General features: G+C 39.5%; 1 protein-coding gene across 1 annotated transcript in view; it reads right to left on the reverse strand.

Moving 5' to 3' along the window:
• Positions 1-16064, reverse strand: part of ATP2A3 (ATPase sarcoplasmic/endoplasmic reticulum Ca2+ transporting 3) — a 140581-nt gene that overhangs the window by 18117 nt on the left and 106400 nt on the right. Inside the window, exons 10-20 of the mRNA XM_069971144.1 lie at positions 14040-14142; positions 11842-11973; positions 11235-11360; positions 8535-8753; positions 8119-8454; positions 7007-7227; positions 5578-5780; positions 4540-4625; positions 3411-3544; positions 677-794; positions 114-231 (exon numbers count right to left, since the gene is read on the reverse strand). Coding sequence (XP_069827245.1) covers positions 114-231; positions 677-794; positions 3411-3544; positions 4540-4625; positions 5578-5780; positions 7007-7227; positions 8119-8454; positions 8535-8753; positions 11235-11360; positions 11842-11973; positions 14040-14142 — 1796 coding nt within the window. The remainder of the gene's footprint in view (positions 1-113; positions 232-676; positions 795-3410; positions 3545-4539; positions 4626-5577; positions 5781-7006; positions 7228-8118; positions 8455-8534; positions 8754-11234; positions 11361-11841; positions 11974-14039; positions 14143-16064) is intronic.

The following is a 16064-nucleotide window of genomic DNA, read 5'->3' on the forward strand; positions in this document are numbered from 1 at the left end:
AAGTTAACCTATGTTTTTTAGGATGGTGATACCCCTTCAAGGGCTGTTTTGTCACTAACTGTAGGATTTAAGACACATATAATAAAACAGAGTTGTAAAAGTAAGATATTTACCATCCAAGTGATACCGTGAGATATATTTGAGCCCTTCATCTAGCAGAATAACAGGCAATGAGATCTTCATAACTACCACCCACTGACACCAGTTCAGAGGAGTTACTTGAAAGATTAGCTGCAGATATAAAAGGCAACAATATGTCTTATTAAAAACCAAGGCAACAGGAAGCACAGCACAGAAACAGTATGCAATCTACAAGAATTACAAAAGATGTGCAGTAGAGATGAACGAATATACAGTAATAATGAAGGGAATTGCTTTGTTAACTCTGCAGTCGGCTTATTGGCCAGCTACCTTTTAACTCAATGCCGCTACTCCCCGGGTGTCAGGAAAAGCTGGATCCTGTTCTGGGAAACAGAGAAGTTTCCCAGGACTGGATCCAGCTTTTCCAGTCACCCAGGGAGGAGCAGCACTGAGTTAAAAGGCAGCCAGCTTATAAGCCGACTGCGGAACTAACAAAGCAATTCCCTTAATTATTACTGTATATTTGCTCGTCTCTAATCTGCAGAACAAGGATTTCAGCTTGAACTGGGAATTTCAAATATGCTTCTGTACTTACCGGCATCGGCTTCACGTATAGTATAAGGAAATGTAGAGCCATGGACATTACAATGGCACCCAGAAGCCAGATGTTGAGCCATGGTGGCATCCTTAATAAAGACTGATTTTCAGACAAGCTGAAAAAATAAAAAGGAACATATATTAAGATGCACAGTGTTTTCATTTAGTGTACTTTTTATAGTCACACATTTGTTAAAAAGAAAAAAGAACAAGAAGAATACACAGAAAACCATGAACTAGTAAGGCCAGCTAACATCAGTATGGCCCTTGTGATTTTTTTTTTTAATGTGAAAACCCTGCTGATTTTACACATGAAAAACCTTATGGTTTTACCTTAAAAACAATCTTCCACTGATTTTAATGTGAGACACAAAAAATAAAGCTGGTTTCAAAAACTGCACTGCATCATTTTTCTATGCAGAAAAAAATGACATAATAGCAACATAGAGTAGAAATACCGTAAATGTGAATTCTCTCATTTGTGTTAGGTGACTATCTTTGTTCCAAGCAGGGTATTTCAACCCGAGAAAAATGCAAATGTTTCTTTCTATTTATTTTAAAAATTTTACAATACTAACATACACTACACTTTTTGGCGCAGTGCCTATTAAGTTTTACAAAGATATTAACATGTAAAACAAGACAGGTCAGATTTGAAAAATTGGCCTTAGTCCTTAATGCCAAAAGTGGCTGTGGAGTTAAGGGGTTTAAGATGCACCAGATTTTCAGGTACTGTTATAAATCTGGTGCCTTCTTACACTATTAGGTCTAAGCTTATACTGTCTACGAATTACAGTTTTTATCTATTCCCTCCAAAATCTGTAAGACACACAATATGAGTTTTGTTTTTTTTTCTTAAGTAAAATTAATCATTGTTAAAAAAGTTATTTAATAGTGGTTTATCACTAGAATGTGCTACCAATGTCCAATTGCTGTGACCCTTACAGATTTCTAGAATAAAGTAGCAACACTGCTAGGAAAAAGTTTTCCCCTTTATGCTCTGCTCAGCTTTATTACAGGTGGCTACAAAGATGGCAACTGACTAATAACAGGAAAACCTACACTGAAAATTTGCTGCAAGCTTTCTGCACGGGTTACACCGATTCTTTTCTAGCAAGACATTGTGATTAAATTTATCATCTAACAGAATATCTATGGATACTACTAGTAAACTGTCTTCATACTATAGCTATTTGTGATTTTTTTCATATCTGTACAAATAAAAAATTACGGCGATGCATGTCAAACTGTTGTATATGTTTATTATTTTCCATAAGTCAGGACTAAAAGGCATTGGAGTGCCTTAACATGATAAATGGACACTATAACACGTACAATTACAATGAGTATATACTACTAACCTCTCTACCTCTCTACTCCAGGAGGAGATAACTGAGAGCCATTCAGAAATTGAAGGGTCTGCCTCAATTTCCACTGTCGGGGAATCCCTAGTCTAGCAGCTAGTAAGAAATATCTATTCTAAAGAGAGGAATACTGGACATAAAAGTTACTGGAAGCATGGAGAGAAGGGAATCTTCTGGGCTCAATACAGAGTGGTCACCCATAACTTAGTGTACCCTTAACTAAGTGTACCTGTTTGTAAAATATTTGGACATGTCAGAGAGTGAGTGTTCAGACACGTACCAATCAGGAGAACTTGCGCTGTAGCGTAGTCCTCTCCCCACTCTCTCACAATTTATATGCGCCTGAACACTCATGTCATGTTTCTATGACATGTCAAAAGTTTTTACAAATGACAGGTACACAATAAGAATATAAGTGATTGAGTAATTACACCTCTTTCTAGGTTTTCAACAGTCTTTGGAAAACATATTTTATCTTTTATAATTTAATTTTCCCATGGATCATAGGTAAACTGAACTAAACTATATGAAACAATCATATAAATTCATGTTTTAAAGACTCTGATGTCAAGGAAGAATTTCAGTAAGGACCTAATATGGTAACATCCAATGTCAATGAGAAAAAAATAAATACCTTTCTAATCTCAACTAGCTTAATATCAACTTGTTTGTTTTCAATGATAATATCAAAGATTCAGAAATGTGCAATGTATCCACATACTATTTATGGCATGGGAAATTCTGCATGCTTTTACCTCATACAGAGGAGTTGAGGTTGTAAAATACACATGATCAGTTTAACAAGATTATTTGTGTCTAATACAAAAATCACAAATGTGGTTTATCTCCCCAATCTAACAGTCTGTAATCCTTCATGCTTTTTTTTTTATACTTAAATAAATGTGTCACCTAGATTTATTGTTTACTGACTAGGACCAGATACTGAAACATGTTTTTGTTTTGTTTATTCTATTTTGTGATTGTACATTTATTTTATTAGATTTCTTGATATTATGTGGGATAGCGGTATTGCTTGAAATTCTGCAAGACATTTAAAGTGTGAGTAACACATTTTTTTCTTTTTAATAAATATATATGCACAGAGGTACAAAATATTGAACTGAGTAGTTATGTCTATTAGTTCTACAAATCAGTGAAGGTTTCCGCATTGCTATGAAATGTCAGAAGTTAAATAAAGGTTTAAGTACACTTTGAAGGGAACCGGTAAGATCCTTCTGCAGCAGGGCAGCATTTTCAAACTAGCACACTTAAATTGCTGTTCCCATTGCTAGGTAAGTAGAGTTTTGGCCTTCCCGAGTGCCAATGTAAACTCTGTTCTTAGAAGGCAACTTTTATTATTCAGCCTACCTGTTTAGGGCATTACACATCTCGATAGTTACAAGCACTGACAGGGCCATAGTTGTAGGATAGCGGGACTCGAACACTTCACAGTCTATTCCTTCAAACAAAGCATTGTCAGGAGTACATTTCATAAAATGTCTCTGTAAAGAAAGTGAAATAATTAAAGAAAACATAGCACAATAATCCTTTCCTTCAGCTGTGAGCCTTTTATTTATTTATATGATTGCTGAATTGCCTCTGATATGCTGAGCTTTGTAGCCGTGTATGCCCTTGGTAGGTGTAGGTGTAAAGTGCTGTAGGTCTGAGGTATGGACATCAGCATGCAAGCCTGTCCTTCTCCAGGAGAGGCAGAGGGTCTGAAGGCTACAGAGATGCCGGTGGACTGGATACTGAATATGTGGCATTGGCCTATGAGAATCTACAGGAGAGGGTCAGTAGCTTGGTCAAATGGGACCTAATTATTGAGAAGCAGATACTGATCTAGTAAAGTGGCCACTACAATGCTGTGGATGGGACAGATGCTCAGCGGAAAAGAATGGCGTAGTGTTGGGTGTATGTGGGCTACCACTGAAGTGTTATAGGCTGTGTGTACTATTGGTCTGGGAGTGGTTAGCTCTGGGGGCTATAAAGACAAAGTCAGCAGGGAATGAGAAACCTTTAGAGCAGTGATTCTCAAGCTGACTCAGGCCTCACCAGTGAGGCCTCCCCCTAGTTGCTGGTGAAGCGCACCTGGGGATGCAGTTTTTACAAAAGTGACTATAAGCTGCACAGTTTTTTCCTTGGCTACAAAAATCTCTGGTTTAGGAACAGTACTGACTCTGTACTGATTTTAATGTTATACAGAGTTTAATAGTCAAAGGGTAGACTAAGCAATGGTTTTTATTTTTCCATGTACTCTACCACACTACCACAGATAGTGATGGTTGAGACTCCGGTATAAAACGTTTGAGAAGCACTGCTATAGAGTGCTTAAACCTTGGGATGACTATAGATTTAGTCATGTTTTGGGGTTGATAAGGGAATTTCTTGTCCTGCTAGGTAGGATTTGGTTGCCCTATATAGTGTCTTTGAGATAAATATAGATTATATAGTGTTTTATATTGGTATCTAGTGCATGAAGAGAGATTAAACTCACCAGCTGGTAGAATGTAACCTGTGGTCCATCTTCATCATATAAGAACCACCATGTTGCAGCACCTACAGTGGCCAGGCCTACATAGACTGCGAAAAGAAAGGTGAGGCAAACACTTTATACTGAGCAACATGTAGTCGGGTAATCATTTAACTTTGGATATGGAGGGAAATCTGAGAAATGTCAGAGTACTAAATACTGATCACATCTTATAGGAAATCCCGGCAAACCTTAAAGGTGGCCTTACACTATAAAGTGTTACTATCAATAAAAAAACTACTTTTGGCATGTCATGGATACATGTCAAAAATTTTGATCATGTTCATTAATTTCAACCTTAGGTAGTGTTAAACAGCCAATGTTAACGTGGAACGGCATTGTTTAGACTACAAAATCTAAACAGTAGATGTAATATAAAGAAATTTTGCAATTTACATTTTTTTGTTATGGAAAACACAGCACTTCCTATATTTAGTCTAAATCAGGGCCTGCATGCTAGTTTTCTGGTGAATAAAAAAAAAAAAAAAAATTACAAAAATCACAAATTTTTGCACAAGCTCGATAAGTTCTCCCCCACAGTCTTTTATAGAGGTTAACTGTATTTTACATTGTATGGTTTCTATTTCCCCATAAGTATCATACAGTGCAGAACACATAGCAGTCAGGTATTTCTTCATTAAGGGTACAAACCCACACACCGTATACGCAGCAAATACGCAACAAATACGCAACAAATACGCAGCAGTTTGATGGTGAAGATTTAATGCTGAGTTCAGTTATTTAGATCTAATCTGCTGCGTTTTTGTTGCGTATTTGTTGCGTTTTTGCTGCGTATTCGCTGCGTATCGCAGCAGTAAATACGCTGTGTATACGGTGTGTGGGTTTATACCCTTAAAGAAAATCCAGTATACAAATGCCTATTTTGACTTAAAAGGCAGACAGCAGCCACCTGTCTCTCCAATATATAGAAATAGCTCTTGTTGTGAGAGTGGGCGGAAAGTACTTTTGTAGCTTAAAAAAAAAAGATTTCTAAGAAAATACCTCCAATAGCTAGGTATCTGAAAAATAACCATCCGCTAATAAGTGGCTCTCGAGGATTACGAGGCTGCTTGTCCATGATGTCAAGGTCCGGTGGGTTAAATCCCAGAGCAGTTGCAGGTAAGCCATCAGTGACCAGATTAACCCAGAGGAGCTGAACGGGGATGAGGGCTTCAGGTAGGCCAAGAATAGCAGTAAGGAAGATGCTGAAATAAAATAAAGTGATTATTTTCAAGAAACAGGTTTCATTACACATTTCTAGTTCACAACTTTACATTAAAGTGTTTAGAGAAGTTTAAAAAAATATATAACTTATCAGAATCCTGTCTTTGTATAGAGATCAAATAGTGTAATACACAAGAAAAAGTCTTTACACTAGTTCTCCCCAGCCATATCCGAGTAATTCTTAATCAGATTAATTGCAATTCCATTAAATCTACGAATCTTCATAATTGTTGTCCCTAGTTACCTATGGCTTGAAAAGTATAGTATACTAGTATACATATAGATTGGTTTGAGATCCTAACATAAGGAATATGGATTGAATACAGGATAATCAGACCCCAGTGACCGCATTCAGGTAGATTCCGACCTTAAAATAACAGTAAATTTTCTTTTCCCAAGCCGGTATTTGTTTTAACCTTAGGATGACTAATACATTTATTTAAAATATCCATTGCATGCAGTTTAAATAAACTAATGTTAAGTACAGATGTGTGCCACACAATAAATACACATGTATGAAAATCTGGGAACATGTTTAGGTAGAGACAGCTGGGGATTAAATGTTTCTGGTCAAGTATACAGTCAGGCAGTAATGGTATAGTATGGGACCTCCATATGCTGCATACACTGTGCTTTAGAAATTACCAAAATGGGCACATTTAATAAGCATATGATATCACCAAAAATTTCCTTCAGAAAATATTGAGGAGAAAATATAAATGGTGTCTAGATCGAGATTAGCGAACCTCGAGCATGCTCGAGTCCATCCGAACCCGATCGTTCGGCATTTGATTAGCGGTGGCTGCTGAAGTTGGATAAAGCTCTAAGGTTGTCTGGAAAAAATGAATACAGCCAATGACTATATCCATGTTTTCCACATAGCCTTAGGGCTTTATCCAACTTCAGCAGCCACCGCTAATCAAATGCCAAACGATCGGGTTCGGATGGACTCGAGCATGCTCCAGGTTCGCTCATCTCTAAGTCTAGAAGCTCTATAAATATGATGCACATACTAGAGCAATTGTATCTACTCCAAATATTTTATGAAACTGTAACTAGAAATGTGCCTTAGCGTGTGCTAGTATTTTATTTTTCTTGGGCAATATAGAAATACTGATAGCTGTGAACAACAGTAGAATATGTTACACATTATTTATATATACACATATATACACACACACATACATATATCATCAGTATGTCTTACCAGACCACTTCGCCAACATTAGAAGAGATGAGATAGCGAATGAACTGTTTCATATTGTTATAAATTGCTCGCCCTTCTTCAACTGCAGATACTATAGTGGAGAAATTGTCATCAGAGAGAACCATTTCTGCTGCCGATTTTGCCACGGCAGTGCCAGAACCCATAGCAATGCCTATCTCGGCTTTCTTAAGGGCAGGCGCATCATTTACTCCATCACCAGTCTAAAAACACAAGAAAATTAAAACATATTTTAAATAAACTATTATTAAAGAATTACTGTCATTTGTAAAAATTTCTGAAATGTCATCAGACACGTCAAAATGCAGTTTATTTCACTGCCAAGAAGTTTATTTTCACCGTTGAAATCCTGAGACTGGGGAAATGCAAAGATTCAACTCTTTTGCTTCATAAACAGTAATAGGGTACAAACCCACTTGACGTATTTGCTGCGTGAATCAGTCTTAAAAATAAGCAGGCAAAACGCAGGTTGGCTTTATACAGTTGTTCTGCGTTAAAATACGCAATTGCGTATTTTTGAAGCATGAAGCTACATGCGTTTTTCGCACAGGTTGTTAACAACTGATGCTTTGCTAACAACAAGCTTCACGCTTCAAGAATACGCAATTGCGTATTTTAACGCAGAACAATCGTATAAAGCCAACCTGCGTTTTGCCTGCTTATTTTTAAGACTGATTCACGCAGCAAATACGTCAAGTGGGTTTGTACCCATAAAGTGAAATGAGTTGGTCGCAGCTGGGAAGAGACACTCCCCATCTCAGGATCACAGCAGGTCTTGGTAGTAAGATATGCTGCGATCAGTAACTTAACCTGTCTGATGACATGTCAAGTTATTACAAATGACTAACACTTTAAGGCCAAGTTCACACACTGTATTTTTGTAATAAACAACTGCCATTGTTGCAGGTTCCAACAACCAGTAAACAGCGGTCGTAAAAGATAAGCTGTGCTCACAGTATAAAGTATGGCTCCCTGACGTACTTTACATTGTGCACACTTGATGTTTTCGCAGCAGTTTGGAATTGTATGTAAGAGATATGAATTGCACCAAATTCATTAAAAATAAAAATGTTAGCAATTGATGAATATCTTACCATGGCAGTGATTTCGTTGAATGACTGCAAATATTCTACAATTTTAGACTTGTGTGCAGGTTCCACACGGGCAAAGCACCGAGCACTACGGCAAGCATCCCGCTGTTTTTCTAATGGGAGGTCATCAAACTCCCTGCCAGTATAGGCCTTGTCTGTTATGTCCTCAGAGTCAGAGAAAATTCCAATCTTTCGGCAGATAGCCACTGCTGTGCCTTTATTGTCACCAGTTATCATTATAACTTTAATTCCAGCTTTTTTGCACATCTGAATTGAGATAGTTACTTCCTTTCGAGGAGGATCAAGCATGCCAACACATCCAACAAATGTCAAATTTGTCTGATAAAACAGAAAATAGAATTGGTACAAATGTATAGTTAACGCTTTTATTTTAAAAAAACAAATTCTGAAGCATTCACCTCGTAGTTGATGAATTTGTTAGAATCCTCTAATTGCATGTCTTCTATTTTTGGTGGCACATCCCGTGTAGCCAGAGCAAGACAGCGCAGTGTGTCCATACCAGTACCCCAGTCTCGAATCTTGGACATAATCCTCTCTCTTGCAGATGGAGTCAAAGGAAGCTTGGCAGAACCCACACGTACATAATTGCAGCGCTCTATTACACTTTCTGGAGCACCCTAAAAATTCAATAAAATAAAGTTTTTGTAAAATACATAAAGAAGTAACAAAATGTACTGAGAATTTTTTTTCTTCTTAAAATATATATTTTTTTCATTAAACTAATATTGGTTAAAAAAAAATTTTTTTTCTTTACGCTTCACTATCTTCTGGAATTGACACCTGACATTGTCTAGAGGATACTCTAGTAAACACTGCTAAACTTAGCAGATTTTACTAAAGTATCCTCCAGACAATGCACCATATGAAAAAGTTAAAGTCAAATAATTACCTCTACATGGACTGTATAAAACAAAGATATCCTAACAGGAGTAGGTAAAATTAACATTATTCTGCAGGGGGAAAAAAAAATAACCATGGGCAAACTAGGCTAGTTATTTCTACACTAGATGGTAGTATAGCACCACTCTAATCAGAAATTACAGACTGAGTGCTATACTTGTTATAGGATGGATAGCCTCATGGGTACTAAAAGCTTATTTACATGTACAGAACATTAACATTTGGAAAGGTGTTCGCTGTTCAAGCTTCCAAACTGCACCTGTGTTTTTGTGAGGAAACAATGTTTTGCAATTTCCAAAAGCTGCAGTACTTCGTTAAAAGGTGCTCAGGTGTGGTTGTGGTTTTATGGCTCACTTCCATTGAAGTGAATGGAGCTGAATTGCACTACACACTACCTGGGGAAAGGTGTGTGGCTTTTGAAAGAAAGTGGCCATGCTTTTTACAATTAACCCCTGGTTAATCCTGGTAGAAGGGTCCGAGTCCAGATGCAATGTGAATGTGTCATAGACTTCACCAATAACAATTGCAGCAGGTCCCAGGACTCAGAGCTGATGCAATCTTTACTTAAAGCGTTATTGTCATTAAAGGACAACTCCCACGAAAAAATTTTTTAGCTTATTTAACACACATTACAAAGTTATATAACTTTGTAATGTGGTTAAATACCCGGTCTGGCCCCCTTCCCCCACTTTCGGACCCCCGACCCCCCCGCCCGGAAGTTAAAGAATATATACATTACCTATTACGATAGTCACGGTCCTCTTCTCCCGGGCGGCATCTGGTGACTACGACGTCAGAGCCGGGGGGGAGGTCCGGGTCTTCTTCCTCCTCGGCGTCTTCATAGAGAGTGAATGGGACGGAAAAGGCTGCTGGTGCACATGCGCACCAGCAGCCTTTTCATTGGCTGGAGCGCATCACATGGCTTCCAGCTTGCTCAGCCCTGATTGGCTGAGGTTGCTGGAAGCCATGTGATGCGCTCCAGCCAATGAAAAGGCTGCCGGTGCGCAAGCGCACTGGCAGCCTTTTCCATCCCCAGGACCCGGAAGTCAGAGACATCGCTGGACGGCGGGCGAATGGAGTGGCGATCGTCACCGGAGGGATGGTGAGTATGATGTCTGTGTTTTTCTTTTGGGGGGGGGGGTCCCGCGGGAGTTGTCCTTTAATATCAACTTTTACCACATCATACAAATCATGTCCAAAGTAGGTTGTTTCCCCTCACTACCAGCAGGCAGGTATTCCCCTCTATGCAGGTTGTTTTTCCTCTCCCCAGTAAGCAAATATGTCCTTAGATAGTTAAGTTATAATGATTTTAAACCAATATAAAAGAGGTGGTCTATTCCATCAGTGAATGCACTAAATATTTGTGGGAAATCTACATCTGATGTCCCCCCCCACACCCCAAAATGACAATGAACACATTTTTGACTCACTTGCCTACAAAAACTTGGTGCACAATAGGTGCTACAAAAAATATGGAAAAGACCACCAGGTAACTAGCATGGACAATGTTTATAGATGTGAGTCAGTGTCTCTATTCAATCATTTTTATACAGCATATTTTAATAAAATTGTCCACAAGATGGCCAAGCATGGAGAAGCACACTCCACCTCTGAATCTGTACAAGTCTATAGAGAACAATGAAGGAGGAGCATGGTCACATGCTCCCCAATTATCAGCCATCATATGGATAAGATCGTTGATTAGTATAAAGAGCAGGATGACACATCCTGGAGGAGGTCCGTCTGATATATGAGCAAGGCTGGGTTCACACTGTGCGTTTTTACCATCCATTCAATGTATCAGTTTTTAATTGTTTACTTTTAATGGACAGAAAAGCGTAGTCAGCACTACTTTTGTATCCGTTAAAAAAAAAATAAAAAAAAAGCATCTGTTTCAATCCATTTTTATTTTATAGTGGAAGTCAATGGAAAAAGGGATCCAAACTGATGACACACAATTGCATCCGTTTTTTTCCATAAAATGTATATGTTAAACGGATTGCAAAAACGAGGCACACAAGTAGTAATGTCAGTAAGTACAAGCATACAAACATACAGTACAAATTTTTATATTTTATTATTATAAAAAAATATTCATACTAAAAAGTGTCCCTTAAAATAAAAAATTATCACAACTTTGAAAAATAACCACAAATGCCCTATCATTCTCTGTACACACAATGGATGTGTCATCTTACCTTAACAAACATCTTACTGCCAGATGATGCGACACTGGAACTAACAGGAGTACAATACACAGACATGGACTTGCGATCCCGCGAGAACTCCAAAGTACATTCTTTCTTCATAAGTTTTTTTATAACCTGATTTGGCATGGAAGAGTGAAATTTGTTTTTACACACTGGCCATCAGAGTTAATCTGCGAAACCATTGCACTTGTTTATGATATCCATAAAGTGTATACACCAACTACATTCAGTCATACATTATAGTATTATAGGAAGGCCGTCCATTGTGTGCCAGAGGGCTCTAAAAGATCACATTTGATTAATAGGATCCCTTTAATAAACCCTTTTTTCCTTTTAAATGTTGAATTAGTGTATGAGATAGCTACAACACAACCTCTTGCACTATCTGGCTCTGATGCCTGATGAGGTAGTGGAGGGAGGAAGTAAAGATCTGGTGGAATTTGCCTTTTCTTGTTCTATTATTAGAATATTATAGACTGAATGTGTATATTAACCTTTGACCCATTGTATATGTACAGCATAAAATTCAAGCACAGGTTTCCATCTAGTTCAGCAAGTGTGGAAGTCAGCCATGGTCATTACAGAAAGCACTCACAGAATTGCAGGCGTTCGCTCGTTCCACCTTGGAAAGACTGGACAAATCGGTATTAAATACATTCATCTTTTCCACCAGGCAAGTCAAGGCAGTCTCTGTTGCTTCTCCAACCTTTTCATATATTCCCTTGGACTGCAGAATGGATAAATTGTCAATAGATTAATTCCTTACAACAATAAGATGCAGGCATTTTATATGGTCAAGATTCTGTAAGATGATATCTATGTCACTATCTACAGGTAACACACACCAGTGCTTGCCGTTTGGTGCCCCATTAGGGCAGACTTGCAATATGTAGCAATATCTGTCCCTACAGGGAGTAATCTGAACCCCACTTTCTCCCTCTTCATTCGTTCAGGTTGCTGCTCTTTTCCTCCTCTGCAGCTTTTCTTTATTTTGGAGAATGGAAGGACATTCTCTTCTTACACAAATATCCAGTGGCAGTTAAACATTATTCTATTACTCACTGTACACTTTTAGGGCCGGTTCACACTGAGCAAACACGGTGCAATTCTGCCGTGCTCAGTGTGCTGCTTTGAGCGAATGGGAGAGCGCACGCCTGTCCGCTCCCTCTCCTCTCCGCTCAAAGAATGAACATGTTCATTCTTCGAGCGGAGAGCGGCGGCAGCGGACAGGCGCGCGCTCCCATTCACTCAAAGCAGCACAGCGGGATTGCGCAGTGTTTGCTTAGTGTGAACCGGCCCTTAGGGTGCATTCACACGTACAGGATCTGCAGCAGATTTGAAGTAAATCTGCAACTTCAAATCTGCTGCAGATACTGTACGTGTGAACGCACCCTTAGGGTACAAACCCACTTGACGTATTTGCTGCGTGAATCAGTCTTAAAAATAAGCAGACAAAACGCAGGTTGGCTTTATACGATTGTTCTGCGTTAAAATACGCAATTGAAGCTTGTTGTTAGCAAAGCATCAGTTGTTAACAACCTGTGCGAAAAACGCATGTAGCTTCACGCTTCAAAAATATGCAATTGCGTATTTTAACGCAGAACAATTGTATAAAGCCAACCTGCGTTTTGCCTGCTTATTTTTAAGACTGATTCACGCAGCAAATACGTCAAGTGGGTTTGTACCCTTAGTGTGTTTCATTGCACCTTCATATAGACAGTAGTGACAGCCCGCTCAGCCAATCACTGACTGAGACGAAAACAGCCCTGCGGCCAGTGGTTGGCTGAGCATTAAGCAGGGGGACACTGAGGGAGCGCAGACTTGTAAGGATAACATGTTTTTTGATTTAGATGCACCAGGAGAAATATATTAATAAAGGCTGAGTGTCTGACAACCCCTTCAGGAATGGGAACCATTCAAGCTTTCTCAAGATCGCAGGGGGTCTGACTGTTGGAATAAGGGATGACTTTACCAGATGCGAACAGGGTGATTCTGGGGTCTCTGCCGCCTGAGACAAACCTGAGGAGGCTGCCCCCTCACTAGCACCCCCCCCATCCGGACCACAACGTGTCCCCCGCCGTTAGTCAGCAGCTGTCATCGCCGCCGTCCCGCCGCCAACGCTCTACGCTGTCTCCCCGGCCCTGCAGCCACTCACCTGTCCTGCCGCAGGTGTCCCATCCCGCCGACAACTATCATCGCTGTCCCCTCATCGCGTCCCCAGCTAACCCCGGGCACTCACGACTCACTGGAGGACGATGACAGCTGCTGACTGACTGTGCGGGAGCGCAGCGGGGGACAGCAGTAAGCATTGGCGGCGGGACCGGATGGCTGCGGCAGGACAGGTGAGCGGCTGCAGGGCTGAAGCCTCATGGCAGAAGCGGCCCTGGATGAGAATATCCCTTTTACATTTTCTTCCTTAAAGTGTCATTGTTGTTTCTTTTTTTATTGCAGTAATCAATAGTCCAGGCGATTTTAAGAAACTTTGTAATTAGGTTTATTAGGTAAATATAGCATTATCTGCATTGAAAAAGACTCTCCCCAGGCCCCCCCCCTCCCATCCACTGTTGATTATCAGGAAATCTTGAAAAGGACAGTGACACTTTAATGAAATAAAAAACACGGTGCCCCTCTTCTTGAGATACAAGCACAAATCCTTTTTGATTATGGCTATTATATTGCATATGATTACTTAACGCTACTTCTTAACACATTTAAACATCCTATATAATAAATTCATCTATGTGCCTATATCCTGTAATAAGGCCTGGGTTTGTATCACTCCACCGTACCTACCTCATTAAAATCCAAAGAGGAGTCATTACAGAGAGCACAGATTGTAGCCAGTTCCACCAGACCATCATACTGTCCACTCTGAACAGGATTCTCATCTTTCAGGCTGTTTACATAAAAGCATTAAAATAAGTTTTATTTGGCAAACTAACCAACTGCACTGTACTTCTATATGGCTATGATTTTAGAGAAATGCATAATATTTATTTCCTGTGGAAAATGTATAAAATCAATTGAAAGCAAATTGTAAAACAATCCCTGGGATGCTCTTTAAGGGTATGTTCACGCTGACTAAAATTGGCGGAATTTATGTCAATTCTTTGAGCGGAGGCGCACAAGCCCTCCCATAGACACACTGTTGGACACTGAGGCAGGCGGAATTCCATGGAATTTTGCGCAGTGTGAACACACCCTTACAGAACCACTCTCCACTAGAAGCCCTTCTTCTAAGGAGTATTATCTATGCAGTACAGTGCCTAAGGCAAAGTAACATTTCAACCACAAATATTTATATGAAATAATTAAAGGTGGTTAATATTTGGATCTGTTTCAGTGTATGTCTTTATTGTATCAGCTGCTGTGACATTTACTGACAACGATTTGAGAGTTCCAGGTTGGAGCATATTATTTACAGAGACGGGTTTTGCTGACTGACTAGAAACTTATTGACCAGCTATGGTCCAGTGACCCTATATCATGTTCTTTTATTTCCGACAGGAATAATTGTCACACCTTACTGGGATACAGCTCTTCCGTGTTATCTTTAGACAACGTTTTCAGGGTGCGGATGCTCTGCCACACCCAACTGTATACTTGGTATTGGTGTTAATTAAATTAATGAAAACATGATTATACATAAAATAATTAAAGGGTATTCCTATTACCACTAATGTAGTTTACCTTGTAGGGCACATAACGTTAAATATTTCTGTAAATTATTTATTTAGTAAATTAAATCTAAATCAGTGATTTAGCTAGTGTATATATAGCTATAGTATACATCTACCTTTATGATACAGTGTATATACACTAATACAGCACATCTCTATATCTACTCTGTATCTATACGTCCAAAACATTTACAGCACTCAGAAAGATTAAAGCTTGAGGGCGCCGGCTGTCTCACCAGTGATACTTATTATGTATACATAATGACTGCAGCCCTCCGGACTTGGATGAAAAAAGTAAGTGTTTTTATTACTGCACGCAACATTTTAGTCCTTCAATGTCGACTTTTTTGTTTAAAAGCCATGCCACTGCTTTTAGAGCAGGGTGGTGGTTGTTAAAGACAACAAGCTGTCAGAAATGGGAGGGAAAAAGCAGCATATCAGGAGAAGCTGATTTGCAAAAAGCGAATCTGTCATCTGGAAAAATATTAACCCCTTAAAGCAACTCTGTGCCCACAATCTGTCCCCCCCCCCCAAACCACTTGTACCTTTGGATAGCTGCTTTTCATCCAAGATCTGTCCTGGTGTCCGTTCGGCAGGTAATGCAGTTATTGTCTTAAAAAACAACTTTTAAACTTGCAAGGCTGTCTCAAATTGGCATGGCCTAGATTTTGTATGTATTAGGCTGGCACCACCCCTCTGTCCCTCCTCCCCACCCTCTTCATCATTAGGAATGCCCTAGAACATTTTCTCCTACTAAACATTGCACAGGTGCCTTAATGATCCAGCCCATGTGCCGTGCTGACACTGGTGATGAATAGGAGACAATCTGCCTGGAGCATTCCTAATGATGAGGAGGGACAGAGAGGTTGTGCCAGCCTAATGCATACGCAATCTAGGCAACGGTCGCTGGGCACGGGGCTGCAAGTTTAAAAGTTGTTTTTCAGGACAATAACTGCATCACTTGCCGAGTGGACCCCAGGACAGATCTTGGATTAAAAGCAGCTATCTGAAGGTACAAGCGGTTTGGGGGGGTCAGATTGTGGGTACAGAGTCGCTTAGATAGATTTGCCTCAAAGTTTATAAGCAAGACAGTCATTTCACCTAAATGAGTTAATAATTCACATTTGCAACATGTCTA

This window comes from Dendropsophus ebraccatus, chromosome 5 (genome assembly GCF_027789765.1).
Source record: "Dendropsophus ebraccatus isolate aDenEbr1 chromosome 5, aDenEbr1.pat, whole genome shotgun sequence".
Taxonomy (NCBI): domain Eukaryota; kingdom Metazoa; phylum Chordata; class Amphibia; order Anura; family Hylidae; genus Dendropsophus; species Dendropsophus ebraccatus.